Here is a 14,554-nt window from a genome sequence, read left to right as displayed (position 1 = left end):
TGAGGCCCATTGTGGATAAAGTGACAGACCTTGATGATAAATGAAATAAAATCATAGACAGTTATGAGCCTTAGGGAACAGAGGAACATTACTATGGGTTATAGAAATATAGAAGTAAAAACATGCTGACTTGGCATATCCAGCAGACAAAAATGTGGAATGGGGATTGAGAGATAGAAAGGGCTGAGAGATAGCAAGTTTTGTCCCCAGTGTTTAGAACAGATAAGAGGAGTAAAGCAATTCACTAAATGAAACCTTGTGTATTCAAAATCTAACCTAATAGCTTCCAGGAAAAAGATTTTGACTTTGAAGATAATCAAGTCCTAGATGCTATACACTACAACTTTGAGGTATATACTGTTCTGATGAAAACCTTTTGCATCTGCATTCTGAAAGCAACAAAAAAAGGTTTAGCTCCTAGGACAAAGTCATTTGAACTGAAACTATTTTTAAGATATAAAGAAATATGTGTACATTATATTGCTGTCAAAACCACAGCTGAAAAGAGGGGTTTTGTTCAGATTACAAAAGTGAAAAAGTTATCTATAAATACTGGATATTAAGTGTAATATGAACAAATTGCCTACAAAGAAAAAGAAAAATTAGAACAAGAATTTGTAATTGGGGCAATGATCTTCTTATTCAGGCTAATCTTAAAAACTAGAATTTTCATATTCTGGACATGGGTCACTTTTTAATGGAAAATCCAGCCTTTTGAAGCTCAATTTATTTCCTATTTGGCCTAAGTACATGGCCTTGAAAGAGTTAAGAACTGTCATGGAAGTGAAGACAGTAACCTCACAAAGTAGAACCTGGCTTGGCTCATAGTTCCAGTTTTTGCTTCTGAATCTTGATAAGCTGGAAGTTCTTAGGAAAAACAACCTGGATTAAACTACTGGATCCTACTAAAAGCAAAATTTTAGCATGAGAGATCCTCCTTATCTTTCTCTCAGATTGAAAAAAACTTGGGTATTAAACTTTTTTAAATTAACCTTTTTAACCCATTTAACTTTTTTGGTGACAAATTAGGGTTGAGATATATACATGAGATAAGCTGAGTCCTCTCTACCCTTAATTCTACCAGATAACCTAAGAAGGCCCCGAATGACCCCTACACCTTTGTTCAATTAAACTATGACAAATTCTGGAACTATTTACATGTGTGTATAAAATATATAAAACAACCTCCATCTCTTAGTCCTTTTATAACCAATGGAGAGTTTTGTGCAAAGAAAATCTGTAATTGTCTTTAAATGGTAATGGCTGATTTAAAGTAATTTAAATAATGTTTGTGTGTTTCTCTAAGACCAAACAGAACCTGTGGGATGTATAATACTGCCCCAGAGTGCCCAGAATATGTGTAAGAATGTGCTCATCCTTTTCTATAGAAATGAACATTTTTAAAGAAAGTCTCAAAAACTCTCAAAAGAAGATCAGAAAGATCAGAAAGAGAAGCAGACACTCACTAGTCGGTCTCTGTCATTTTGGAGTGATGACATAGCTTTCTTTAAACTCTGGACTTCAGCTGGGCTGGCTGCAGGCTGGGCTGCAGGCTGGACTGCAGACCTCTGCTTCCCCTCCTCCAACTTGTGGAATTTCTCCAGTTCATTCAACAGGTGATCTCTCTCATTCTGTAGACTGGCCATAGCCTTGGAAAAGGACTGCACTTGGTTGTAAGAATCTTCGAGTTGTGAGGACAAGTGAAGCAGTTGCTCATCTTTGGACAGAAGCTGTTGGTTAAGTTTCTCGAGGTGAGGCAAGCTGTTATCCTCAGTGGAGTTCCCTGAAAGGGCAACTTTAGAAACAAGAGCATCTCTCCCCCTGCTTACGAGGCCCTGTTCTCTCAGCTGTTCCAGCTCCTTCAGACTGGCACTGTATTTCCTTTTCAGTTCATCAAGCTCCTCATTGGCATGATCTCTGCTATTTTGTAGGGAATTCATAGACCTTCCAAAAGACTGGATTTGTGCTGTGAGATCTTTATTTTCTTTGGTGACCGAAAGTAATTTCTGTTCCATGTCCACCAGATCTCTCGCCAGCTCTGCCACTCTCTCTTCTGCGGTTTCTGTTTCGTTTCGCATTATCCCTGCATCATGATGAAGATGCTTCAATTCTTTCTTCAGTTTATCTTCAATTTCACCCACCTTCTTGGCAGCCTCCTTCTGAACACAAACCAACTCCTCTTCCAGTTCTTTAATTCTCTTCTGAGAGGAGGAAAGGGTAGTACTTAACTTCTGTACTTCTTCTTCTTTTACTTTTAATTGGGCCTGAAATATTCCCAAAGTTCCTTCTTCTTGCAAGGCTGTCAACTGTCTCTTTAGTTGGGATACAGACATCTTTAAGCTCTCAGTCTCTTTACACAAACCTTGTTTCTCCTCCTCTAGAGCAAGAGAGGACCTCCGCAGATCCTCCTTTCCATCCTCAGACTCCTTCAGCTTTTCTTCCAATTTGGCACATTCACTTTTCAGCTCCTTATTCTGCTGAAGTTGAGCATCAAGGAGTTGCTTTTGCTGGCAGTCCTTTCTTGATATCACTTGGTTCAGGTCTTCTCTATATTGGATTAGTTCTGCATCTAGTTTGGCATTCTCAGAATTGAGATCATCCATATGACTTCGCAAGCATCGAATTTCTTCTTTAAGCTTGTTATTCTCAGCAGCAGCGTCCTGGATGAGTTGATCTTTTTCCAGGATGACAGAGAGATGTCGCTCTTCCAGCTGTTGGTAGTCGCTGACGATGCGGTCTCGGTCATCCTGGAGAGAAGACATGGATTTAACAAAGGAATTCAACTGAGCCTTCTGCTGCAAGTTTTCCTTTTTGATGGCTTTCAGTGTCTCCATAAGCTGTTTGGTTTTGTCAACAGCCTTTTTGTTCTCCTCTTCTAAGACAATATTCTCCTCTTCCTCCTGGGACAACAGGTTTTCCAATTCTTTAATTTCTTTATTATGTTGCTGATGCAGTTCAGCAACAGCTACTTGGACTGCCTGTTCCTTGGCAGAAAGCAGGCTTATGATCTTCTGCTCTTTCATGTTTATTTCTTCATGCAGCCTGCTGGTCAGTTGTCTGGAGGCCTGAAGATCTGTCTCTAGCTGTTCATAACTGAACTTACAATTCTGGATATCAGCCTCTTGCCGCTTTATGATCCCTTCCAAGTTTTCTTTATTTTCCTTCCATTTTTCTAAAGAGTTATTTAAATCAGTCGACTGGTCTCTGAGAATCTTAAGTTCTGATTCCAACTTAGCTAATTCATTCTGAGAACTGTGGTATAGTTGTCGAATCTCTTCTAGCTGGGACAAAAGTTCTTTGTTTTCCCCCTGCAGAGTATCACAGACCTTCTGTTGAAGCTGAACCTCTGTCTGGGCCTTGGACTCCCAAATCTGCTTGTCATGTTCAAGCCTGGAAAAAAAAAGAGAGAAGGTCATTAATCACAGATTTCCAGGAAAAACTATCTGATGCCTAAGGAACATATATGACAACACTACTCAGATCTAAAGATGAATCAGTATTCATAATTAAAGGTGCTCATCCTTTCCATGAAGAGATATTAGCTCTACTGGATGCTCTGTATTAAAGGTATAGTGCACCTAAGGGTACAAAAGTCATAAAGCTCCAAAGCCATGTTGCTTATTTTAGTGACATGACTTTGTACAGTCTAGAAAGCATTATTTTCTCCTATTTTGCTTTACTTTGCTCCAGACAAGCTCACATCTAGCTCCTTAAAGGAATAATCTTGGTGTGACAGACAATGAGGAAACCTGTCTCAGAGTAGAAAAATCCTATTAAAAGTGGAGGAGTACCCAGTATGGGGGACACTATTAGTTCTTGAGCTTGAAAAATGATATAAAATTGAAGTTAGAGGAAAATGACTCTCATGCGTATGAACTGATGTGGAATACAGGGAAGAGAAAAGAGGAGACCATTTATGAGGCTAAAGCAATCATTTGGGAGTACCACAGTAAAAATCCAAAGGTAGTGGAAATGAAAATGAAAAGAAAGGGAGAAATCAAAGCGATCTCTCAACAGAGAGAAGGGAAGAGGAGCAGACATGAATTTTTCACCTAACACTAGCCAAAAGTCATTGACAAAAAAAAAGAGTCAGAAGTGAGAGAGAATGTAGTTTCTAGGGAAATTTAAGCCAAAATTAGTCCCATAATATTAAAGGGAATAAAAATAGTTTAGAGGCTTTCTTTGCCTTCAGTTACTTTTAGAAAAGCAAAAAGGTTACCCATTTACCTGGAAATACTGATCTTCAATTCTTCCATGTGGATGGACATCTGCCTAAGTTGATCCTTTAGAACACTGCAGTTCTCCTCTTTGAGTCTAATTTCTTCTTCTTTGGTTTGAATAGCATCACTGAATTTCCTCTCCCATTTCTTGGCTTCATCTATCACCCTGTCTCGATCATCCTGGAGGGAAGACATGCTCTTCGTGAAAGCTGCAAGCTGGGCCACAGTACTGTCCAAGTTTTCCTGAAGTTGTTTAACTTCCTTGTCTTTCTTGTTCAAAGTAATCTGAATCTCTCCAAATGTCTCTTCCAAGTGGACTTTTTCTCTACGCAAAGCATCCAGTTTCTCTTGCATGTTCTTCTTCTCTTTCAGGTGTTTCTCTTCTACTTGCTCCAGTCTTCGCTCCAGATCTTCATCCTTTTGTTTCATTTGGCTTTTAACTGATTCTTTGTTTGACTGAAGTTCCTTTTTCAACTTGAGATTGTCTGCTAGGACCCTTGCTGCTTCACTCTGAGTGTCATCTAGCAGTACTCTGAAGCTAGCCAATTCTGCTTCTGCCTTCTTGCGGTGTTCGGTGGCTTGAGCCAGATTTTCTTTGGTTATTTCCAAATCTTTTTGAGACTCAGTCTGAACAAATTCTAGGGCCTTAACAGTTCTCTCCAGAGCACTAATTTTCTCTTGATACCTGATGCAGTCCTTCTGCAGCTGCTTTACTTCTTGCTGCTTTTCTTTTAAGAGCTCCTGGAGTTCCTTTGCATGGCTTTTATTGCCAGGTCCCTTCTGAGCACCTTGCATTTTCTCCAAATATTCCTTTCGTATTTCTGACTCCACCTTAGTTTTCTCCTTAACTAACTGCTGCTTTTCTTCTTCCAATTCACTCACACACTTTTTAAGGTTCTGCATTTCAGATTCTAGGAGCTCATTTTTTATTTGGGCATCTGTAACATCCTGATAGTAATTTCCAATGCTTCCATTAAGTTCTGCTAATTGATTCATAAGCCTCTCTTCCAAATCATCTTTCTCTTCTTCCGCTGTCTCCTTTAGCTTGGTAACTCTGGCAAGTTCTTCTTGTATTTGCTGATTTGATAGGTTTATTTTGGTTATTTCTTCCTGAAGCATTTTTAGTTCACCATCCTTTGCTGATATTTGACTCAGTAAAGCACTTCTCTCATTTTCTAAAGTCTGGCTGAATTCCCTTTCTTTCTGCTTCTCTTCCTCTAACTCAGCAATTCTTTCTTTGAGCTGATCAATCTGCTGAAGGTAGTTATTAATTTCATCATGTGAGCTGACATTCTCACCTTCATCAGGCTTCTTGGCACTGTTCTCTGACAGAATGGATTCCATATCTTCGGGCCTTGTGCTCATGTCCCGAGAATCTTGCTCATTAGACTCACCTGGGACAGAATGCGTTGCCCCTTCAATGATATCCCTTTGGTTATCATGTTTCTCAGAAGCCTCTAGGCTAGCTTCTTTGGACACATTACTTTCTACCTGATGCTTTAAATCTTGAACCTCTTCACTTAGAGAGTCCTTCTCAGTCATTAAAGCCTCAAACTCTTTAGAAAGGGTTTTATATTCTGTTTTGACCCTTTCTAGTTCCTCTTTCAAGCTGGAATTGGAAGAAAGAAGTGCTTCCATACCATCATTAGATGTACCTCCTCCAGAGTGTACCTCTGCTCTAAGCCGGTCATTCTCTTCTTCCAGTTCTAGGATTTTCTGCTGTTTAGATTTGGCAAACTTTCTCATCTTTTCTTTCATTTCCTCCATTTCCTGTTCAGCTTCCTGCAATTGCTTTTCTGCCTCTTTCTTGTTTGCTTCTGTGCTTCTTAACTTGCCATACAATTCTTGTTTCTCCTGTCTCACAGTTTCCACGACATGCTGAATCCTTTCTGCCTCATTACTGACATTCTCATAGGACTGCAGAAGTATTTCATACTCTTTTTGTAACTCTTTGTGTTTCTCTTGCCACTCGGTGCTTTCTGCAATCTTAGAACATTTCAAAGATTCAATTTCCTTCACTAAATTTTCCTTGTCTTTAGTAAGATCCTCCAGAGCTAATTTCAGACTTTCACAAGAGCCACTGAGACTTTGATTTTCCATTAAAGATCTGTCCATTTCTGTAATGAGCTTGTCTCTTTCTTCCTGAAGAAGAGCTAACCTTCCTAAGAATATATCTTTTTCTTTATTTTGAGTAGAAACTTGGCTTTCCACATCTGCCAGAGACTTAGTGAGATGTTCAATGGTATCTCTGGCCAAAGACAACTCCTCTTGGAGACCTTTGTTTTCTTTTAGTGCTTCTTTTCGGGAAATAAGGGCAGCTTGCAGTTTCCTCTGTATTTGTTGCTTTGCTTTACTTTCTTCTCCAGTCTCTTCTGGTTTTTGCTTCATTTCACAAAGTTCCACCTGTAACTGCTTTATCTTCTCATCATGTTCTTTGGCTTGCATTTCCAGCTGTGTATGCAGAGCCTTGATTAAATCCTCTTGTTCCATTATCTCTGTTTGTACTCTCATAAGGGCCTCTTCTTTCTCATTAAGCTGTCCAGAAAGGTATCTAACTTCGTCTTCCTTTTTGCCTATGAGTTTTTGCAGTTCATCTAGTTCAGGCTGCAGTTCTCTTAGATGTTCTAATCTGGCAATTTCTAGCTGACTGCTTTCCAGTTTCTGCCTCAGGCTTTCTGCATGGGCTTCAGCTTCATGGGATGCTGTCCTCAGACTTTGGATTTCCAAACCTTGTTTATTTATCTGCTCTTGTAACTGAAATATCTCTTCTGATTTTTTAGTAAGCTCACTTGTTGCAGAACTAACCTTCAATTCCAACTCCTCTTTCTCGGCCTCTATCTCTTTCAGCTGGGTCTTAATCTGGGCAAAAGTAGTATTGCCCTGCAGAGCATCTGCATCTTTAGGATGAGAAAGCAAGTCAGACTCTGAAACAAGTTGAGCAGGTTGCTGCTCTGTGGTTTTGAATAAAGGCTCTTTTGAACTTGGAGTGGGAGAGCCTAGATCCTGCTGGTCAATGACCAGGAGTTTTCTGTCTATAGACTCCTTTACCTGAATCTGGAGTTGTCTTAGCTGGTCTCTGATGTTCTCATTTTCCTTGCTCTGCTCATCAAACTGTTCTTGTAAGCGATTATAATCATTCTTCTGGTGCTTTAGCTCCTCCCTAAGATGTCTTTCTTTCTCCTGTGCCTTCTGTAGAATCGCCTTTCGAGAGGTTAACACTTCCTGTAACTTCTTTTGAACTTGCTCCTTTTCTTTTTCTAGGTCCAATATCTTTTCTTCCAGTTCTGGTTTCCAGTGTTCTCCACTACCTGCTCTAGGTGGACTGATCGCCACTGTTTCTTTTACAGACATTGCTGAGTCTCCATCACCTACATCCTTGTTACCTGTGGTTAATTTTTGGATAACTCCTTGGTTTTCAGTGATTTCTGCTTGGAGCAAATCTATTTGGTTTGTCTTCTCTTGCAAGTTCTGATTCATCTCTTTGATCACAGCCTGTAACTGTTCTTCAGCTGCTACCTTTTCTTCTAAATCCTTCCTTATATGCTCTAATTCCACCTCTTTCTCAGATATTGTCTGTTTTAAAGAAATTTCTATTTCTTGACACTTAGCAGTCATACATTTTTCTGAGTCTTCTTTGCTTTCTTTATCTTCCTCCATTTCCCTCTTCTCACACTCATTGAGCGGGATCTCTTTCGTAGACTCATCTTTCACTTTGGCCAATTCCTCTTCTAATCTACTAACTTTCTGTAGAAGCTCCTTTCTGTTAATAAGAGCTGCCTGGAGCTTTCTCTTTCTCTGTTCACTTTCTTTCTTCACAAGGTCTAATTCATGCTTAAGCTCTTCTTTACTTAGGAGCCCTGCTGGGTTCAGCTCATCATAATTCTGTTTAAGGCCAGAAACAACTTCTTTATCTTCTTCCACCTGCTCTTTTTTTGCCTCTTCAGCTCTGGATAATAAGTTCAGCTGTTCTTTAAGAGTCTTAATTTCAATCCCAAGAGAAAACTTCTCTTCATTAAGCTGGACCATTTTCTCAGTCATACTAAAGCTGATTTCTGTCACTTGCTGATCCTTCTCCAGGATGGTTTGTTGGAGGGTTTCCACATCTCTTTTTTTCTCTAATAAGAGTTGATCCATTTTTGCTATTTCAAGTTCCTTCTGTGAAAGAGTCCGGGAAAGTTCTTCCATCTTATTTGAGATATCCCTCACACGTTCTGCCTCTTCAAGCACTTCATTTTCCTTCTTCTGCAGCTGGCTTTGCAGGCTTTTTATCAGTGTACTCTGCTCAGAAAACTGAAGCTGTATATCATCCAGTTCATTCTGTAAAACTTCAATTTTCACATCTTTAGATTTGGCTTCTATGCTAAGACTGTGGATCTGTTCAGTAAGCAAGTTGTGATGAGTCGTTTGACTTTCATAGTCAAGTCTTCTTTGCCTTTCTTCTTCTGCAAGTTTCACTTCCAGTTCTTGTACCTGAGCCCTCAGTTCTGTTACCACACTAAGTTCCTTCACTTGAGAAAGAAGCTGGTCTCTTTCTTCAGACAAAGCAGTGAATGCGCTGTTGGTGTTTTCAGCATTTTTCCTAAACTCTTCAATCAACTGGGTTAGGCTGCTGATTTCCTTAGCTTTCTCATCTAAACTTTCCTCATAGATATCTTCTGCTTTACGAAAGCTTATTTCAAGCTCTGAAATTTGCATTTTTAGCCTTTCCAATTCATCCTGGTGACACTGACAAATTCCTGGTACAGCAGAAGGGGGTTTATCAATATCATCCTGCTTGACTGATTTTAATTCCATCCCTGTGTCATTTAAAGATATTTCCTCAGATGTTCTATTCTGAAGTTTAGTACTCATCCGCTCTTCTTTTTCAACTGTTGGAAGACTGCTCTCTTCATGTGACATCGAGGGAAAATGTTGCCCTGTATCTTCAGGCATTATTTTCATGCCAACTGTAGGTATTCCTTCACTCTCTGTCTGCTTCATTTCTTTCTGGTCAGGGACCTCAGGGTTCCCCTCAGCCTTTTTTCCCTGGAGCTGCAACTTAAGAAATGCAATCTCTTCTTGAGCTTCTTTCATTTCCAACAATAAAACTGACAGTTCTTTATGTTTCTGAAAAAATGTGTTGTCTAGGACATCTTGTCCACTCTCCTCGGCAGAAGAGCTGCTCCTATTGAGCCTTGTAATATCAACCACGCTGATCTATTTAAAAAAAAAAAGAAAGAAAGAAAAGAAAGGAAAAGCCTCAATCAGGTGTCTTATAAGAAAGAGCCTACTAAAAACTCATATTTCATGCATTTTTCAAAACCTGCAACTTACTAGTCCAAACGTCCTATCATAAAACTGCTAAATACTTTTAAAATCAGTTTTTATTTTCCAAATTGGACCTCTGAGGGTACCCTGTCAATCGTATAGGTCAAGCCACATTCATAAGACCTATGGCAACCCAGAACTCCTTTTCTGGATATCCCTTACTTGGTAAACTGTTTTCTTTGGATTAAAATTCCTAAGTGTTCTCTTAAGAACCACTTAAAAATAAAAAGGGAGGTGGGATGCATTAAATTTTGTTTCATACCATACCAAAAAAGAAAGTTATAATTCTTTTCCTAAACTATCCATTGAAATGGGAACTATTAGATAAGATAGCCATTACCAGGTAAGTAGATTATCAAACAAGTAGGTTAAGATAAATTACCATGATCACATAATCAAAAAGGAGTTCTGCTGAGGCTTGGGTATGAAATTACAGACTTGCTTGACAAAATACTATTATTACAAAGATAACTCTGTTAGACTGCTCAACCCATATATATTATTTCTATAATTGTCTTCCTGGGAAACAAAATCAATGGGTCTCCTGATAAATTTCATTAGAATTTTACTAAATGAGTCTGGGGACAGTGTACATAAGAAAATCTCTACCTTTGCCAACAGCACCATTTTTTTTTTCCCCAGAAAAAATTCCAATTTGATAGGAGAAAAAAAAAAGAAAGAAAAACCCATAGGACTGTCAAATAATGTAGTGGTCAAGAGTACAAGCTCTGCAGCCCAACTGCCTAAATTCACACCTTCGCTCTGCCATTTACCAGCAAAAGCTGGCACACAGCAAGCGTTCAGTATTTGCTATTATGTTGAACATCCTCAGCCACTGAACAAGAAAAAAAATTCATCATTTTAAAATTATTGATTTTAAGAAAGATTATTTTTCATGAGCATTATTTTTAATCACTTAAAATGCTTTGCTCTCTGTATTATTCATACTCAAATTTCTGGAGACTAAAACTGAACACAGTATTTAAGCACATAGAAAAAGTTCCTTTATAATTTCTTCATGTCACATTCCTATTTTATCCATCCCTATATACATTAAAGACCTGATATAGCAAGGTATCACTTCTGCCAGAAGACTTCAATATAATTCCCTTTTTGTTCTCTCTCTCACCTTAAGTATAATTTCCTCTTTTTTGTCATGCCACTTCACTCACTCTCCTCCTTCCCTTGGTCACATCCTCTGTTGCTCCCTACGATATCTACAGAATTCAATCAACTTTTTGGCTCAAGTGAAAAATCAATGTTATTCACAATGAGAGAACAGAGAACCAGAGAACTTTGCTTTTTCCAGCCACTCTCATTACTTTTTCTGATAATACTAGTCTTCCCCTTTCAGTTGAGCTTACACATTCTAGGAACCTTTTCTACTCACCTTCTCTTATCCCAAAGGATTATCTTAGGTACCATTCCTTTTGCAATTTCTGTGTGTGTGTTTTTCCCCTTTTCCATTGTTCTCTGTTTATTTGTTCTCCCTTCTGGTATTGTTTTTCTTTTTCTTTAGAGATTACCATCTTTCTTATCTGTTCCTCTTTTTTGATCTAAGTTGTCTTGTTTTCACTAGACACTACTCCTAAGCATCTTAAAACATTAAGCACCTGCTTGCCCAAGATTCATTTTTACTCTGCCAGTATCCATATAATGCTACAACTTTCAAAAATTTAGTTTCCTTTTGCCAATTTTGTGAACAGAGCATCAGTAGTCCCATCAAAAGATACTGAATATAAGTGTAGTGGTTAATTTTATTGTCAAGTTGGCTAGGGCATAGTACCCAGATACTTGGTCAAACATTATTCCAGATGCTTCTGTAAAGGTATTTTTTTAGGTGAGATTAACATTTAAATCAGTACACTTTGAGTGGATTACCCTCCATAAAATAAGTGGGCCTCATCCAATCAGCTGAAGGCATTAACCAAGGGAAAAAAAAAAAAAAAAGACTGACCACCTCCAAATAGAGGGAATTCTGCCAGCAGGCTGCCTTCAGACTGTAACTCTTCCCTGGGTCTCCAGCCTGCTGGCCTACCTAACCTGCAGATTTTGGCTTTGCCAGCTTATACAATTGCATGAACCAATTCCCTTAAAATAAATCTCTCTCTACATATATACACACTCCCTATTTTGTTTCTCTGAAGAACTCTAATATAATAAGCAGATACTTTTTTTTTTTTTTTAGCAGATACTAAAGTTACATTATTCCTCAAGGCCATTTATGACTCTATCATGGACTTCTTGATTGGAAGAATAAAGCCAGTTTAGCACAATACAGCTAACAATAATCTTAAATCAACAAAATATTAAAGAACCACACATTTCTTATAGTAATCTTCAGGTTATAAAAAGCACCAATCTTCAAAAATTCCCTTTTTAATATAATTTGAAATGAACCTAGGCCAATTTAGTGGAGGGGAACTAGAGATTTTACCTAATCTCACTGAGAAACTTTTCTGAGATGGGAAAAGAATTTGAGATAAATAGTAACCCAGTATGAGAAATGGATTATCAAATCCCAAATAAATGGCTACTGTACTTGCAATTTGGTTCAGGACAAATTTAAAAACTCCAAATATTCAGAAATGAATGAGACTAAATGGGAAATAATAACCATTATGACTTTCTTAAATAGATCTCACTTTCTAGGTAATGTAATGCTCAGTCAACATTAGAAAACTGCAGAAATGTTTAGGTTTGAAGCTAACTCCTCTTGATCTAGTTCACATTCTGGTTATTTTTAAGAACATTATCACTTACCTCACTGACTTCTCTATCTGCCTCTCCACTTCTATTCTGAGCCTCCAAGAGAGTAATCTGAGAAGATAGTTTTTCTGAAAGTCACAAAATAAATATCCTTAGATGATCTATGTAGAGTGTTTGAGAAAACAGAGGTATGACTGTGAGGCTACTGGAGATGCATGAAATAATCAAGAGGAAAGAAATAAAATAGTTTTGGGAAGATAAAAGATTTATATTGTTAAAAAGAAGTGGCACGAGAAGATGAGCTAAAAGACAGAATGGTGCAAGAAAAAAAGACAGAAGTGGTAGGTGATAATAATTAATTTGAGTGAAGTATATATAAATAGTGGAGGGCTTTAAAGAAGAAGGACGCCAGAGCATGTAACAAGTAGCAGCTATTTCTGTGGCATTATTTGGGACTCCTTGGGCAATAAATTTGCCTTGGTTTATCCATAACCCTACTGTGTTCATAATATACATCTTATATTAGGAGTGCCTAGGTGGCTCCATTGGTTAAGCAGCCAACTCTCGATTTCAGCTCAGGTCATGATCTCAGGGTCCTGCGATTGAGCCCTGCATTGGGCTCTGTGCTCAGCAGGGAGTCTCCTTGAGGATTCTCTCTCCCTCTTCTTCTGCCCCTCCCCCTGCTCACGCATGCTCTCTACCTCTCCAAAGTAAATAAATCTTAAAAATATATTTATACATTTTACGTTAATATAGCACTTGTCTTCAATGTTCTTTCACATATGTTCATAAAGACAGCAAGTTTTTGCACTAGAACAGAGCTATGCAATCTCCTCAATGACCATCTAAGGAAACAAAGAATGACATGACCTACGGCTAGTTCAGAGAGAGCTGGGATCATAATCCAGTCTTCCAAGTTCTACCCCATGTTCTATTTTAATGCACATATATATAAAAAGGGTAGCAGTACCTTCAAAGATAAAAATACTGATTATTAATATGCCCCCAAGAAGTTTATACTCTTTCTGAGAAGCTAAGACAGATATAGCAAAGGGGAAAAAAGCATATTTTGTACACTACATCTAGATGTCTTAATGTGACCTACATGGGCTCTCATGAGTTGACCCCACTTACTCTACAACCTCCTCTTCAGCACTAACCCTTTTTTGTTCACTCTACTCCCCAAAATACTGGTCTTACTTCTGTCTGCAAACATATCAAGTTTATTCAGACCTCATGGTTATTTGCCCTGCTTTTTTTCTCTGCTTAGAATGCTCTTTGCTCAGCCTGTTTGCATGGCCATCCCCTTTTCACCATTCAGGTTTCAAGTTAACAGAGAGACCTACCCTGACCACTCTAATACTGCTTTCCTCTTCCCCCCAGGCACACCTGCACTTTCTTTTTATTTTTATCATAATACTTATCACTCTCTGAAATGTTCTTATTTATATACCTGTTTATGGCCTATCTTCCCCTCTAATATGCTCAGGGCAGTATCTGCAGGAACTACACTACTGCCTGGCACATAGAATAGGTACCACAGAAATCTGCTAAATGAATGAATGACAATTCATGAAACAAATAAATTCAAGACAGTATATAATGTGTTCAGATACCTCACAAGATTATTTGAGGAAGAGGTACCATGGGTAGAAATGGAAGTACAAAAGGTGAGTTGAATACAATATGACACATGAAGCAAAAGTAACCGAGACCAAACACAAAAACTAATACAGAAAATCTTAAGGCCAGTGATCCCTGCAGGATAAAGCAAAGAGAACAGAACTCATGTAACACCTCTAAACTATAATAAGCTACATGACAGTGATAGGTATTGTTTGCAAAACTGCAAAATAAGCATCATGGATAAGGTCTCAAAGAAGTGCTTCAAGTGGGTTGAATAATGAGCTGAATTTGTGGTGTTCTTTAGGTATCAGCAATGGTGGGCATGGTCTAATAAAGATATATAATCTCCAGTATTTAGAGCTAAGGAGAACTGAAAAATGCTTAAGGTGGAAACTCCCAACTGTCTTTGGAGTTTAAGAAATGGTACAAATTCATTCTCACTCTTAGAAGATAAAGCACAGTAGTCCAGTTTATCAAGGATAAAATAGATCATTAATGCACTATTAACTACATGTTACTAAAACCATCAAGGTTCTTGTGAAGTAAGTGATAAATGGCAGGAAGTATTTATTTTTACTAACTATTCATACAGTCTACCAGAATAAAATGCTAACTTTAGTTCAATCCAACAAAACTTTATTTAGCAGCCACTATTTGCCAGGGACTGTACTAGTTCTTGGCAAAAAGTAAAG

At 38.2% G+C, this 14,554-nt stretch overlaps 1 protein-coding gene across 11 annotated transcripts in view; it reads right to left on the bottom strand.

Annotated features, from left to right (window-relative positions):
• GOLGB1 (golgin B1) overlaps window positions 1-14,554 on the bottom strand; it is a 97,664-nt gene that overhangs the window by 27,790 nt on the left and 55,320 nt on the right. For 9 of the 11 annotated variants that reach the window (XM_027582109.2, XM_027582111.2, XM_027582112.2 and 6 more), the window contains 3 exons: window positions 12,291-12,364; window positions 4,228-9,416; window positions 1,467-3,390 (listed from right to left, as the gene is read on the bottom strand). In XM_027582109.2, the coding sequence (XP_027437910.2) occupies window positions 1,467-3,390; window positions 4,228-9,416; window positions 12,291-12,364 (7,187 nt within the window). The remainder of the gene's footprint in view (window positions 1-1,466; window positions 3,391-4,227; window positions 9,417-12,290; window positions 12,365-14,554) is intronic. The other 2 variants (XM_027582115.2, XM_027582120.2) reach the window with 1 other exon arrangement.

The sequence above is a fragment of the Zalophus californianus genome, chromosome 1 (assembly GCF_009762305.2).
Source record: "Zalophus californianus isolate mZalCal1 chromosome 1, mZalCal1.pri.v2, whole genome shotgun sequence".
In the NCBI taxonomy this organism is placed as follows: Eukaryota; Metazoa; Chordata; class Mammalia; order Carnivora; family Otariidae; genus Zalophus; species Zalophus californianus.
This window is presented reverse-complemented; position numbering and strand designations above follow the sequence as displayed.